General features: G+C 35.8%; 2 protein-coding genes across 2 annotated transcripts; one reads left to right on the forward strand and one right to left on the reverse strand.

The window, feature by feature from the left end:
* Positions 1-4,581: 4,581 nt before the first annotated feature.
* LOC134814387 (hepatocyte growth factor-regulated tyrosine kinase substrate-like) lies at positions 4,582-6,643 on the reverse strand. Its single transcript, XM_063822486.1, has 4 exons — positions 6,604-6,643; positions 6,342-6,421; positions 5,420-5,593; positions 4,582-4,764 (listed from the first exon to the last, which is right to left on the reverse strand). Exons 1-4 carry the CDS (start codon positions 6,641-6,643, stop codon positions 4,582-4,584), a joined length of 477 nt encoding a protein of 158 aa, XP_063678556.1.
* Positions 6,644-7,600: 957 nt separating this feature from the next.
* LOC134814294 (ribonuclease Oy-like) lies at positions 7,601-9,002 on the forward strand. The gene is made up of 5 exons (XM_063822388.1): positions 7,601-7,684; positions 7,861-8,039; positions 8,149-8,291; positions 8,488-8,653; positions 8,801-9,002. Exons 1-5 carry the CDS (start codon positions 7,643-7,645, stop codon positions 8,955-8,957), a joined length of 687 nt encoding a protein of 228 aa, XP_063678458.1. The 5' UTR covers positions 7,601-7,642; the 3' UTR covers positions 8,958-9,002.
* Positions 9,003-16,647: the final 7,645 nt, after the last annotated feature.

A 16,647-nucleotide genomic window follows, 5' to 3' on the forward strand; every position in this document is an offset into this window, starting at 1 on the left:
AGGCCCATTTCTTTGAATAACGTAACATGGTTACAAATGAGTATGTTATACAGAGTTGTTTGATTTAGTATTGGTTTTAAGTTGGTTGATGCATTTAAATAAAGACATGAAACAACTTAACAAATTTAAAAATTGATAATTGGGACCAAATTATTGAATTTTGTAACAATTTAAATGTAATGTAATTTAAATTTACGACAGAACGCGGTAAATTTAATCAAATGAATATAGCTAATTAGATTAAAGGTTGAATATTTAAAAACGTTTAATTTATATATCAAATTGTATAGAAAATAGAAATTGGGCCCTATATATTAAAATTTGTAACAATACAAAATTTTACAATTTTGGTGTACAAAATGCTTGACCGGAACATTAAAACGTTACAAAATTCAATTTTTTGGGCCCAAGTACAAAATATGGTCAATGATATGGTTGATGGAACCCTTTATGACCTAGGCAAACTGGTCTGAACTTCAAAAACTATAATATAGCTTGCCTAACACCCCTCACACTAGGGTACATACTCTATACACTTACTTTCTAATGTTACATAATTCAAGTTCCGCAGCCATTTTATCAAATTGTATGAATAAGGATTGCTTCAGAATTTTGTATGAGAATCTAAAAACCATGTTACCAATATAAGAATATATTGAATATTCCAGATATGACCTTGGCAGTGAAAACATAAATATGTTACAGAATTCAATGTTTTGGGCCCAAGTACAAAATTTGGTCAAGAATATGGTTGATGGAACCCTTTGTGACCTAGAAAAACTGGTCTGAACTTGAAAAACTATTAAGAAGCTTCTCCAAAAACTCATTGAAAAAGTGTAACATAGAAATGTGTTACAAAATTCAATATCCAGGGCCCCCAACTTAACTGCTATATCTCAGGACCTGAATATGTTACAAAAATTCTGATTCAAGGGTGCCCTCAGTCAAAGGGTCTAGTTTTTGTCAGTAGTTTCAGTTTTTCTTAAAATGTTACAGATTTCAATCTGGGGGCCCTAGTAAGGGGAAAAGTGGCATTCCGTTGGATTCGAATGTTCACAAGGATTTCTCAACGGAATATGGTAGTTAGGACCCCTACGAACATAATTAGACTTGTTGCCAATTTTGTATCTCAACGGAAACACCACTTTTACCACTTTTTACCACCTTTGTACCACCTTTCTGGTTTGCCAAATATCTTTAGTTGTGAACATCATAGAAGGCTGCAAATTAACCTAGAATGTTTATCTTATCAAGGAGTAAAACTTTTGTATCAAAAGTTTTTACATCGGACAATCAGCTAATTGGATAATTACCAATTAGTTAATCACCAAAAAAAGTGAAAATTTTTTATTGGCTTAAAATGATTGAAATCGTTTGAAACACGGAGAAATGTAGTTTTTAGAAAAACTTCAAAAATTTTTCACTTAAAATTTTTTTTCGAGACTTGAAAAAAAAGTTTGAAAATTTGAAAATATTTTTTTCCGCCAAAAGTGATCGAATTGCATGAAACGTGGAAAAATGCCTTGCAGAAAAATTTCGAAGATTTTTAGATTGAGGAATACTAAAATCATCAATATTTGAAGTTGGAGTTCAGTAAATCTCGACATATTTTAGTAATTAGGAATAGCTTAGCGGAAAGGGCTGGACCTGAAAAAGGTTAACCACACAATATTAGAGTTTCATAACTAATTAAAATACAGCTTTATCAAATTCCACATAAAGAAACAGCACAAAAGGACCATTTAAGATCGAACCGATTTTACCTGCTGTACTATCATTTTATTGATTTCAATGATCAAAACCTCTGTCAATCTTGCCAATCTATACCGGGTATCTGAATGTACCGGACCTCTTATTTACCTCTATAATTAGACCCAGTTGTGCAAGAAATGCGATTTCTCACAGGGGTTTCTTTAAACTGTGCACTTTTTGTCACTCTCGCAACTCGCAAGAGGCCTGGTATTATAGGGGGGGGGGGGGGGGGGGGTATAGGAAGCGAGTGTAAATATACCTTCTATCATCCATTGTGGCTTTTTTGTATTGTGAATGCGCATGCCGCTTCGTTTGCTATGCCATATACCTCGAATAACCCCCATATGTCATTGCCAGGGTCGGGATAGAGCTGGAGATAGCATTGAAAAGTTGCTAGAAATAGCTAGATTTAGAGTAAACTGGTGGTAGCTGGGTGGTGCTAGCATGGATGTAGCAGAACGTAGATACACGGGGTTTCATTGGAGTTGGTTATTTTAATGGCCAAAGAGTGCCGGAACTAAAGTTACTTAAGATTGCAGTTTAGGGGCAGTGTAAACCACGGTGTAGTCAGGGACACAGAGCTACAGTGCAGGAGTACTGCAAAAGAACAGTGCAAGTGATACAGTCTGCAACAGTAAAACTCCGAAGAAGGAGATAAGATTGTGGCTGCAGAGGAGGAGAGTAGCTGGAACCTGATTGTGTTTGTGTTGAAAGAAGAGGAGGAAGAAGAGTTTCCTGCTCTGGTAACTGTATTTTTGGAAGAGGTGGGGTGAGAACTTATTTTCAAGCGACAAGGGTGGGCTGGAAGCAACCAGATACAGCTATCCGACCTATTAAGATCACCGTCCTGAGCTTAACAGCATTTCATCAGAATCTTATGAAAACAGAGAGACTGACCCACTCTTTTTAGATCCAACGAAACCCTTTATATAAATCGACTTTTCTGCATGAATTACTTCATGGTATCTTCTTATCAAGGCTACAGACCTTGCCGTACCGGATTTATTGATCAAAGTGAGTCTCTTTAGCCCTCTTCTTCTTTAGAGCTTTAGGTTAGTGATCAAACTCTTCGCTACTCGCTCTTCACTGGATCTATCAGGACAGATTCACATCTTTTTAGGTCTCAACCAGCCTTAGTTTTCCTGTTTTCATCATGTAGTACGTTCTGCTACCTCCATTTTAGCACCACCCAGCTTCCATCAGGCCTCTTGCGAGTTGCGAGAGTGATAAAAAGTGCACAGTTTAAAGAAACCCCTGTGAGAAATCGCATTTCTTGCACAACTGGGTCTAATTATAGAGGTAAATAAGAGGTCCGGTACATTCAGATACCCGGTATAGATTGGCAAGATTGACAGAGGTTTTGATCATTGAAATCAATAAAATGATAGTACAGCAGGTAAAATCGGTTCGATCTTAAATGGTCCTTTTGTGCTGTTTCTTTATGTGGAATTTGATAAAGCTGTATTGTAATTAGTTACGAAACTCTAATATTGTGTGGTTAACCTTTTTCAGGTCCAGCCCTTTCCGCTAAGCTATTCCTAATTACTAAAATATGTCGAGATTTACTGAACTCCAACTTCAAATATTGATGATTTTAGTATTCCTCAATCTAAAAATCTTCGAAATTTTTCTGCAAGGCATTTTTCCACGTTTCATGCAATTCGATCACTTTTGGCGGAAAAAAATATTTTCAAATTTTCAAACTTTTTTTTCAAGTCTCGAAAAAAAATTTTAAGTGAAAAATTTTTGAAGTTTTTCTAAAAACTACATTTCTCCGTGTTTCAAACGATTTCAATCATTTTGAGCCAATAAAAAATTTTCACTTTTTTTGGTGATTAACTAATTGGTAATTATCCAATTAGCTGATTGTCCAATGTAAAAATTTTTGATACAAAAGTTTTACTCCTTGATAAGATAAACATTCTAGGTTAATTTTCAGCCTTCTACGACGTTCACAACTAAAGATATTTGGCAAACCAGAAAAGTGGTACAAAGGTGGTAAAAAGTGGTAAAAGTGGTGTTTCCGTTGAGATACAAAATTGGCAACAAGTCTAATTATGTTCGTAGGGGTCCTAACTACCATATTCCGTTGAGAAATCCTTGTGAACATTCAAATCCAACGGAACCCTTAAATCGACCACTTTTCCCCTTACTACCCAGAAGTAAAGAGTGGGAAAAATGTAACAAAACCACCAACCAGGTTTGAACACAAATTATAATTTGAATTAGATCGCTTAAAGTTGATCCTTAAAGTTGTAATCATCGCCAGAGACCCATGCGGCATGCCATGCAGTCACAACTTTTATAACAGTGAATAGTTGATCTGTCCTTCCTCACCCTAGGTTCTCCTGAAGATAGTCCTGAAGATGATCCAACTAGAACTGAGATAAGCACGGTAGGTACCAGCTCTAAAACTTGGGGTCTATTATACATGACTATAATGCTGCTGAATGCTAAACAGCATATTTTTTAACCACATGCAGGACACTTTCAAAATCAACGTAGCTAATCGTTTTTTTTTGCACTTAAGGACACACAAAATCCTAAATTTTGCAGTGCGACCCTCTAGTCTCAGAAAATTGGTTGCAGGTCCCTCTTTTTTATTGACTCACCTCAAAATTGAGTTTCAATCGAGAGAACTCACATTAATCAGGGTTTTAATAAGTAAACGGGAATCTTGTAAGATGGGAAAATGCAAATGGAAATGCCCAAAAAATAGCTAAGAACATTTATCGGTTCTGATAAATTGAAACAAGAAAATTCAAAGCAAAGTAAATCTTGCGGTAAATTTGAAATTAACCTTTACATTTTAAGAAATTAAGTTCAAATTCAACGTACCCTGGCAGCATCAAAGATATCTTCAGAGTTGTTCAACTCAGGGAACTGGAAACCTTCTACCTTCAGCGCATCAAACGCCTCCTTCACAGAGTTGTAACGGTATTCTCCTTTAAAGACTTCATTCCAGGAAGCCACCAGGGACAGCACTTTAGTTCGCACTGTGGCATAACCGGTCTGAAATAGTGCATCTTGTTGCTTTTGAATGCGTATCTTGGACGATTCAAGAGTGACTTAGTATTAGTGTTTACTTAAATTTTGACAGTAATTTCATGCTTGGAGAAAGAAAATTTATAAGAAATTTACAAGAGTGGGCATTACTTTATTGAATACACAAGACTTGAGATCCTGAGGATAGCTTAAGTTTAGAAATAATAGAATTAAATGAATACAATTTCAATGCTTTTCGAATTTGGAGGTAGGAGATATTACTATACCATGAACTGATGAAAGGCCCAGCATAAACCGAAGAAAAAGAATTATTGGTACTTTCTAGCCTCAATGCGATTACAGATTATATATATCAATTGCAAGATTGCAGGCTTCAAAGAATAGGAAATAGCGTCCAATCCCGTCTTAAATCTTAATAACCTATGTATAATGTTTTAGAATGTAAGGAAAAGGACCCAATCACTGAATCACTTGATAAACTTGAGGTAGCATTTTTCAAAGCGGTCTTGTGCAATGTACATAAGGTTATGCTCGGGCTGATTTTTCATCTATCTTCCAAAGTAGTCTATAATCAATGGTACATACTGCTCAAATCACCACTGCACCAAATCAGATTCAAGATTGCAAGAATAAAATGCTTTATTAAAATAAACACACTCACCCTGACAAGCTCTTTCAGTTCCTCTAGAAACTCATACTGGGTGACTTGCTCGTGCATTGGCTGTCCACAGTTCTTAACCAGGCATTCCAGTACTAGCAGAGAGTTCATTACAACTTGGGAGTTCCTGTGAAACAGGAGCTTGCGTATTGCTGATAGGGCCGAGCTTGTTGAGATCTGGGGGTGATGGTAGAAGTGAAGATGAAGTCTATTTCCATGGTAATTACATCAGTTTTAGAATAAGAGATACTTCGTTAGTATACAGCTCACTTATTACTTAATGGAGTCATGTAATTTCCATGATCTGAGCTGACATGACAGTTGGAATTTTTGAAGTTAAATTTGGATGTGAAATGAAAGTGAAGTGGAATGGAATTCAAGGAATACAAGGAATACAAATTTGAAATCTTTAAAAGCTTCAAGAGTAACTGTCAAGGTAATATTAATATCATAACGCCATTTCTCGCCCCACTCCATGATAATAATATTAACCAAGAATGAAATTTCACGATACTTAGACTTGTTTTTATTTAATTAACTTAGATTTTACTTTCTAGATTTAATATTAATACAATTTACTAAAGAAAGAAAGATTTTGAAAAGAATAATTTTGTTTACAGTCCCCTTTTTGTTGCTTGAGCCAGGCCACTTTGAACTCGTTGTTGCGTGAGAAGACTGTGAAATGTAACATAAAGTGAAATGTAACATGAAGTGAAATATGAAATGTGAAGTGAAATGTGGTGCGAAATGTTAGGTGAAATATGAAACGTAAAGCGAAATGCGGAGTGAAATGTGAAATTTGGTGCTTAATGTAAAGTGAAATATGAAACGTAAAGTGAAATGCGAAATGTAAAGTGAAATGTGAAGTGAAATGCGAAATGTAAAGTGAAATGTCAAGTGAAATGTGGAATGTAAGTTTACGTACCTCTTGCTGCCTAACAAGGTCGCACATAGCCAGCATGCCCATCCAATCTGGCTCCGTGACCTGCTCATCTGTTGCTTTACCTGCAAAATACCTTTATCAGTGATAAAACAACACACTGACAACTCACTTTGTATTTCAAAAATGTATAATTTGGATCGGTACAGATTACCACATTAAGGTATTAATTTATTAATCAATTTTGTGTCTACGATCCTGTTTGATAACAATAATTTTGAAAGGTTGTAAAAACACTTTTACTTACTGAGTAATCTCTCGAATGTAGATCCACCAAAAATAGGCATCCTAGTTGGCTACAAAGTATGTTTAATGTTTATAAGATGATAGGTAGCAATCTAAAGGATACCAACAGTATTTATAAAGAATGAAATTGTAGTTAGATGGTATAAACATAATCTTTCTTATTTTTATATTAAACTAATTTATTCGCCAAAGCCTGAACATAAACTATTATATTAGGTAATTCTAAATTCTGATACGTCGTAAATCTGTAAAACTGAAAAATTATTAGTTGCCTTAATAAGTACACATTTTCACGGTCTTTTAACTTTGTGTGACCTCAATTCCAGGCTCTTATTATACTGAGGGTCCTGACTCCTAGTACAGAGCTTAAAAGATCATGTCCACTGGAATAGGGAGGAAAATGCAGCTGCTAACCAGTAAATATTGAACAATTTGCCGTAAAATGAGTTAACACTTAATAACTAAACTTCTCTTTGTCAAAAGAATGATAGATCCAGGACCAGTGTTGACTGTTCGTGATTCCAGCTGCCTGTGATTCTGAGAGATTTGTCAAATGGCTTCATCACAATGTCCCTGCCACCATCTGGTTCCCTTAACTGAGGGTTCTAAACTGACAGCCATTGTTTATCTTTAAAGTAGCCTCACTCCCATCTTCATCCCACCTGTTACCAGTCGCAACTTACTTTAAATTCAAGGCTCATGTATATTTCCACTCTTTTCCACCTATATTATATTCTTATTAATTTAACACTGTTTCCTTTATTTACAACCCTCTTGATCTTCTGTCCTATGGCACCAGCCCCATGTGAATAAACTAGGTTTTAAGACCCTGCAGCACCTCTAAAGATAAAAATAAATAGCCATGGGCAATAACGAAGTTATAACAGTGCTAATTTGAACTAGATTCACTCTTCACAGCACCTGTGCTCTTAGTTTCAATAAATAGCGATTTCCACCCTCATACTTCACTGCGTAGAGTGGGTATTTAAGTCTGTTCTTTCGCCACATTTTAGTTGCGTTGTACATTTTTTGTTTCAACTATGATAGGAAAGCTCTCTCTTCTTGTCCTTTTTGGATTTTTGGTGGGTTTTACTTAGCAGTTATTTATATTAATCAGTTATTTAGAATATATATTCGCATTTAATATTATTATTATTTATATTAAATTTACATAATATAATATCGAATTGGCGGTATAGTAATATGTAATCAACTATCAAGAATCCAAACATTACACTGATTTTACAATGCACCCCAGGCTGTTGGTGAATCTTACAATTACTTCAATTTGGTGAGACAATGGACCCCAAACATGTGCTACAAAGCCAAGAAGTCTTGTAGGAACATGCCTTCATATGTCAGTGAATGGACAATACACGGACTGTGGCCATCATACAATGAATATGATTGGCCAGAAGACTGCCAGAATCACTGTGTGTAAGTATTTTCCAAGCATTTTTTCCTGCTTGAATAATTGTACGATGAAATGACAATCCAATCAAATTTCTATTGAGTTCAATAATCTCCTCACTCTACACCTGTACAGGCTCCGATCCTCAGAAATCTCTCACCTTGAAAGAGAGATGAACCGTGAGTGGCCCACCTCCTACTCAAGACAAAACTATGGTTTCTGGAGGCACGAATACTGCAAGCACGGAACTTGTTGTACTGACAAGTTCAGAACTGCTGGTGGGTTTTGCAAAGTTTTGTTCTGTGTACAATAATTACAACATCTTTAGACATTGTACTAGGGTAACTCAGGAAAATGCATCAATTAGAATTAAACCTTGAGACTCAATGACCCAAATGTCAAAAGTATTGAATACACAACATGAGGTATTAAAGGTTATTTGCCCAATTATTAACCCAATAAAACAACCCCCAGCGGACTACTTTAAAGGAGCCCTCAACCTTCACCAGAAGTATGATATGGATCGTGCCCTAAGAAATGGTGGAATAGTCCCTTCAACTGCTAAAGCATACCGTGTGTCTGATTTCGATAGAGCACTCAAGACTGCTTTTGGTGTAAGCAAGGTTGGGTACTGGTGCAGGTATGCTTTAAATCGATATTTCTCCTAGTCTTGGTCCTTCACAAAGCTATTAAATCGTATGAAATATATCTGGTATTAATATAAATTAGGGCAAATTACATGAGAATGGTTGATAATAGGGATAATTAATCTAACTAACAACTCCAGGTTTGCTAAAGATAACAAGGGGATATACAGACAGCTTCTCTGGCAGGTCAGCTTGTGTATCAGCAAGAGTCTCAATGTGGTGGAGTGCCCCGCTGATGATGATGGTGCTTGTAACCGAAACAAACCTGTCCTTTACCTTCCTTATAGTGTTTTATAATTGGTTCCTCTACCTTTTTAGAGATATTCGAACATGTTGCTACCATTTCAGAGTTTTATTTGTAAATTTTGACGTTAAAATTATATAAAGTATAGTACTATGTTTAACTACCCTTTTCAACGTGTGCGACAAGGCACACTGCTGGGTTAATCGTAAGTCATCTCAGCTTCCATTGTGATATATTACACATATCTAGTCGATAAAAGATAAAGTTAAGTTAAGTTAAGTTAAGTAAAATGTATGACATCACATCATCACACATGTCTACAAAATGTCATCGTACTATGTGGAAAAATATACAATAAATATTTCCCCACAAACATTAATTATTTATCTAATACATAATTTTTTTAAATGTATCAAAACATTATCCTATTTTAAGACCTAATTAAACTTCTCAGTGGAATTAAGATTATAAATCGCTACTTTGCCACATAAGGATGAAACCAAAGATAATCGTTATGTTTCTCTTTATTACAAACAAACTATTGAGCATATCATTGGTAAGCAGGTATCCATAACAATAGCTCACAGAAGGGACAACAACATCGCAGATGAAATGTTCAAGAGGCGGAGATTTGCGACAACACCTGCTGACTCAGCACCCAACTCCATCAATACGGCAGACATAACATCACAAGCTTGCAATAGACCTCGCTGTCTTACATGCAAGCTAACTAGTGGAACAGCAAATGGTACTTTGACAGTAAACAAACAGATTATCAGAATTGACATGCGGCTTAACTGTAGTAATGAAAACGTGATTTATGTAGCCCAATGTAAACTGTGCGATAGTGGCTTCTATTTCGGCCAAACCTGGTTGACTTTGAGCACACAAATCAAAAGCCACAGGGCAGCTTTTAAACCAAGTTGTTACACTAAATCGGCCCTTTCCATGCACATATCTGAAATGCACAAAGACAAACTTTCTGAGAAATTAAGCAATTTTAATTTGGGTATTATTAAACAATGTAGTAGAGAGGAACTTAACATGTTTGAAGATATTTATATCGAGAAATTTAAAGCGAGGATTATTGGGTTAAATAGGGGGCAAAGTTACCGGGAATTAGGTCCGATGTTTGGCTATTTTTACCCTTTACACTTACACACACTCTCTCTTAGGTTATTAGCAGTAAAGTGTACTTTTAGCTTGCGAACATGTTTCCTCCTTTTAACTTCCTATCTCAGTTCAGTCTTACTCTGTACGTTTTGTAGTTGTTTTGGCCCACTCCATGATTTCGCAGTAGTTGCCTTATTTACATTACCTACTTCGTACATTTTCCTAGTGACATTTCCTTTGAATTTTGCTTTTATACTTTCGGAATGTTTTTTGAATCTTGCTATTTTTTGAATCTTGCTATTGAATACTGAACAGAATTCAAATAGAGCAGCTAAGTTGTTTATAAGGCGGAGACACTTTGGTCGCCAGCGGGGTCGTACCACGGGTCGTACCACGATCGGGTACTTGAGGCGTGTTTGGCAGGCTATTTACCCCGAAATAATAACTCGTGGTAAATAGGCACGCGAGATTTCGTGGGCACTAGCTTGTCGCGGCCGCTGGAAAATGTTTTCTCAGAGAAGATTTTGAGTACTTGTCGTAGCGCGCAGGAACCTTCTTGTGTGAAGTAGACCTAATTTTATGTCATTTTCGTTTTAATTTTTTACGCGCGCACGAAGCGCTAGTTTTAGTCTTTTCAAAACTTTCAAATAGGGGGAGTATCATATTTTACCTTTAAGTTATTATATTCATAGACATGTCTGAGTGGTTATGTTTTGTTGTTTCACACACACTCATTCCCTTAGCATGTAAATACAACAAGGATGTAAATATAGAGGATTCAGGTGAACGGAACGAGAGCTAACCCTGAAGGGCAGGTAGTGTAATGTTTAGCTTATTTTGGTTTCTATGTAGTAGTTTCAGTTTCTTTGTAGTAGTTCCTTTAGTCCTAGGTTTGTAGTTTTGGGGTTACTACTTTCTAACATACTTTCTTATATTTAGAGGGTTGTTTTTAGTTCTAGTGAGTGTCTGCTCCTGTAAGAGTGAAAGCCAGACAAGTCAAGTTCCAGTGTGTGTGTGTGTCACGGGGACCACACAGAATAACCTAAAGAGAAGATCTAGTGTTTGTGAGTAAGGGAATATCACAACACGTTCACATCACTACTGGGGAAGTGATAGAAGAATTAGTTTCTAAGAAGTTAGAAGAAGTTAGAAGAAGTAGTTTATAAGAAGTTTGAACTGTTATTAAGAAGGATTTACAGTTTTGGGAAGATTTGTTTGTAATCACATTACCACACCACTCACGAGGTTAAGTCAAGAAAACAACAAATTTTTTTTCAAGAAAACAAGTGAGTGAGAGTTGTGTTTGAGGTCTGTGTAGAGTAACGTGCAGTGATAGTGAGTGCAGCGTAAGTGTGCTAACCCATTACCAATTTGTTAACAATTCATTTACTGACCCCTTTAACCAATTGTTACCAATTTAGTTACTAACCCAAATTACAACTTGTTTTTACTTTGTCTCCCGTGATTGATCAAAATACACAATTTAACAGTTTATTGATAATTGATTTCAAATTTCCCGCTAGATGATTCATCGATCCTGTTGATGGCGGTAAGCCGAAACTAGTCGAGACTCTACGGATCATCCCGAGATACCTTGTATCACTGCTTATGCTCAATGATATCTAAAAAATATCTTTATTACTGATATAACTGGCTCACTCAATTCTTACTAAAACCTCATTAGAAAAATTCCAAAAAAACAATCATTTGTAATACTTTTAGAAATCATATCTATCTTATATCCTTCTAATTTAATTTTAAAACCTAAAACTGTCACAGAGTTCTTGACGTCCGGAGGGAGTTTGTTCCAATATGGAATAACTCGCTCCGGGAGAAAAGACTTCTGGATATTCTTGACCTTAGTCACACTTTTACTACATCTATTGGATGAAACCAGATTAAGACCTGATCTGCTTGGTCTGAACAAGTCTGAACCATAATCAGTCATACCATTAATTACCTTAAAAGCTTCAATAAGGTCTCCACGTATTCGCCGCTCTGCCAGCGTTGTCAAATTGAGGATTTCCAGTCTACGGCTGTAAGGAAGAGTACCCACCTCATCAATAAGACGGGTAAACCGCCTCTGGACGCTCTCCAGCTCCAAAACAGTCCCCCAACTTCCATGAGCCGCAGGTGGATTCCACAATTGGACACAATACTCAAGATGAGGTCTTATTAAAGCTTTATATATAGCAATGAGCAATCATAACAACCTTTTCTCTAATAACTAAATTCCTTACAATCCAACAAATCATACGATTTGCCTTAGTCAGATTTCCTTTTCATAAAATAACTAAATAAATTAATTCGTTCAGTCAAGTCACATGATGCTCTTTTGGAGGAAATAAGAGAATGCCAAAATACAACACCATTCAAGTCATGAGATCGAGTCAAAATAAATTTCTTACTAGCGCTCGATTTTAAAACATATTTTTTATCAATTTTATGAACATGCGCGGCACAATAAAAATTTCGGCATTTTAAAAATTGATAGCAAAAGTACTTAAAATTTAAAATTGAATCGATTATTGAAAAAATGATTTAATTGAAATAATAACTGATATGAAATATTTTTTTAAACTTAATCTAACCGAGCTGAGAATGGTTTATAAAATAAATTTGACGTTGCTCTAACCAGAGCCCTCTCGCTTGCAGTAGCGCGCGACCGCCGTAGGCGGCAAAAGAGGCCTATCCTACTTGTGAAACAAGCGCGTCACGCAGTACGCGTAGGCACATGGCTATGTGAAAATTTGACGCGCGCAATTTTATTTTTATGATTGATTTATATAAAAAATACCCTCCAATTTAATTAAATTATGATAACAAACGAATGCAAAAATATTATTAAAAAATTTTAATTTGAAGCATGTTAACAGCGAAATGCAAATCATTCAATATTTATCAAACATAAATACGTGAGTTGACGGATGTTACTCGTCTAAATTTCTTCGAAGTAACGCGCGCCGCCTTCTTCTCGAAACGGCACGAGCTACGAAGTAGTGCGCGCCGGGCCAGATCATTAACAATGGTCAAATACGTGAGCTGCATTGCTTTTGCTGTATTATATCAATACAATTACATGAAACTTGTAATAATTATTGTGCATTACACAACACGTCTGCGATGTTTTTTAGGCAAACGAGATGCAATGATGATCCATGCTTAATTATTTTGCATGATTTTCACTTTAGAACTAAAAACTTGGAGGACTTCGCCGCTTCGACGCGCCGCGCGAACTAGCATTCTTGCTTCGAAGAAAAAAAACAAGTAAATAAATGCAATGGATTTGTACTGGAAAATATGGCACAGTCCGCCAAAACGAAAAAAATGGCCGCAATTCTTTTTATAGACTACGAAAGAAGTCATTCCATACGGCTGTGTCCACTGCAATTTTTCATAAAGTTCATACCATGAAGCTAAATAAAATAACACCATCTCAAAAAGGAGAATCTCTGGAGTCCTAAATCCGCCACTGTTCCGTGTTCCGGTATTTGCAGAATGTAAAGTAGTTAATGTTAATCTTAATAGTAATCCTAACTTAAATTATTACCCATAGCTCCTTGCTTTGGAACGAACAGATAAAAGCATGTATTTCTAAAGCAAATCGTATGATCTGCTGGATTGTAAGGAATTTAGTTATTAGAGAACAGGTTGAAATGATGGCTATTTATAAAGCTTTGATAAGACCTCATCTTGATTATTGTGTCCAATTGTGGAATCCAGTTGCAGCTCATGGAAGTTGGGGGACTGTTTTGGAGCTGGAGAGCGTCCAGAGGCGGTTTACCCGTCTTATTGATGAGGTGGGTACTCTTCCATACAGCCGTAGACTGGATCTCCTCAATTTGACAACGCTGGCAGAGCGGCCAATACGTGGGGACCTTATTGAAGCTTTTAAAGTAACTAGTGGTTTGACTGAATATTGATCGGGTTTGTTCAGAATGAGCAGATCTGGTCTTAATCTTGTTTCAACCAATAGATGTAGTAAGAGTGTAACTAAAGTGAAGAATCTCCAGTCTTCTTTTCTTCCGGAGCGAGTCATTCCTTATTGGAACAAACTCCCTCCAGATGTCAAGAACTGCTCGACAGTTTTAAGCTTTAAAGTTATATTGGAAGGATATAAGGAAGAAATGATTTCTTAAAACAGTGTAAATGATTTTTATTTTTGGAATGTTTCAAATGAAGTTTTAGGGAAAATTGGAGGACCCAGTTATTTAAGCAATAAGGAGAGACATAATGAATATCTTTGGTTTCATCCTTTTGTGGCAAAAAAGCGATTTATTAATCTTTATTCCACTGGGAAGTATGAATAGGGTTATCTTTTGGGGATGCTTTTTGAATTTATTTGAAATTTTTTAATAAAGTTGTAGTTAATAATTTATTAATTTCAACAAGATATTTATATCTTTCCATATTATATAGTGATTTGATACTTTGTAGACTTTGTGTGATGATTTTATGTCATAATTTTTACTTTACTTTACTTTACTTTAGAAGTACACAAATTGGCAGGAAACCAGGACTCATGCTGCTGCTAAGGCAGTAGAGGAGATGTGGGCTTCTCTGAGATCTAACACATCCTGAAGCAGCCAAACAGTATGTCCCAAACACTAAACAGCCAAACACTAAATACACTGGTGTTGGGAATTCCCTCCCCACCCTTCAATAAAGCAGTCAAGAATATTGTGCTGAGCACTGTCAACCAACTAATGTGGGAACTCCTACAATGGAAGACAATGATCAAGACGGCGGGTAGTTGATGCACCGTTTGCAAGCAAAAGCCACTTTGGTCTACTTGCTGTGAGGTGTCTCAGCTAGATGGGTTGGGTCCCCCCTTTTTTCCCATTTTTTTATGATTAAGACAATTAACATAATTGTCAACAAACAGACATGAATTTGTATACATCTACTATATAAAATGAAGAATTCTTTTTGTCTGTATGTATGTCTGTACGACCACCCACGTGTAAATTAGATGAGAAATAGGGACAAGGAAGTTGCATAGTTACCCTAGTAACAGTTTTGAACGCGCACATGCACTTGCAAAGATTTGCGAACGACATTTTGATCGACTTAGTAGTAATTAAGTTGTGCTCAGTGCGAGCTACATTTTCATCGGCTGTATCTTCGGTTGTGACAGATATTTTTTGATGCGATAAAAAGTGACTACCAAAGAATACTATTAGACATGACCACAGATACAGTAATCAACACTCTAAACACAACGTAATAACAACAAATTTATGAACAAATTTAGTTACATATCAGGAGGTAGTAGGAGCGGCGAAAGCTGCAACCTATATGTTAATAGATCAACATCACATAAAAACTTTCAATACTTGGGGGCAAAATGTTGGAATAATGTTCCAACAGATCTACGAAATCTGCCCGATGTTAAAAGCTTTAGTGATTCGTATAAGAAACAGCTACTCTCATCTATAACAACAGACCCTTATTATACCGTCGACAATTCATATGACAAATTTTACACTGCAATCATAGTCGACAATAACTAAGTATCTTCTATTTCTTTCAAATCTGAGGCATATATAATTGAAGTGTCGAAAGGATATTCCCTTTTTTACCACCTTACCATTCTGATTGATTCTACACATGACTGACATGTTTTAACTGGAGAAGGGGTTTGCACAGTGGTAGTTTTATAAACCACATTTAATTTATTAACTTATTATACTTCGTATTTATTTTTGGTGACTGTATCACCCAGTACAGTTTTAACATTTGATAATTGTACAGTTTATTGACGACACATTGACCGAATGTTATTTTATATTCTAATTTATATACTAGATATTTTATTTATTTTCCAACAGACGACAACTTCCTGTTTTTTTTCCTTCTATATTAGTTACTCATATCTCTTGTACAGACTGTTCTACAAGGACATTGACAGATGATACTCATATTAGGCATTCATTATTGCATCTAAATTATTTCACTTGCATTAGGTTTAGAAATTTATTCTCTGGTTAACAGATTTCAAATGTTTAATTAATTTGTAGTATGACAGTATATAAGAAGTTATTTAATTTTGCTTGGGCTGTTGTGTTGACTGTTGGGGTTTAGTGGTGGTATGGAATTTGAATTTTATATAAATTTACACTATGAGGTTGGGGCATTTTGCATAGTAAATATGGTTACTACTCCTATATATCATATTATTTGATTGGTATTCGATTTCTGATTATTTCCCTAGGAATATGATTATTATATCTCAATTTGGCTTTAGGTAGGGTGCCCCGTTAAAAGAACTGGATTCTTCCAGGAAGCATCCCGTGCACAGAGCTTGGTCTACATATATATTAAATTATTAACCATTCATTCTGTATGTGCACGAAAATTTATTTCAATCAAAAACAAAACCAATCAAAATGCTGTTTTAACAATCTTTGCACATGCATGTGTGCATTCACCACCGTTACCATGGTTACTATGCCACTTTCTATTTTTCGTATAATTTGCACGTGGGCGGTCGTACATACAGACAGACATAATCTTTCGAATTATAATATAGATTTTAGATTTTCCAATAATACCGTAAATTAATGATAATTTAAGTTATCAAACCATACTTGTGTAAGGTACACAGATCAGTATGGTACACAGATCACT

Source organism: Bolinopsis microptera, chromosome 4 (assembly GCF_026151205.1).
Source record: "Bolinopsis microptera isolate Bmic1 chromosome 4, MBARI_Bmic_1.0, whole genome shotgun sequence".
In the NCBI taxonomy this organism is placed as follows: domain Eukaryota; kingdom Metazoa; phylum Ctenophora; class Tentaculata; order Lobata; family Bolinopsidae; genus Bolinopsis; species Bolinopsis microptera.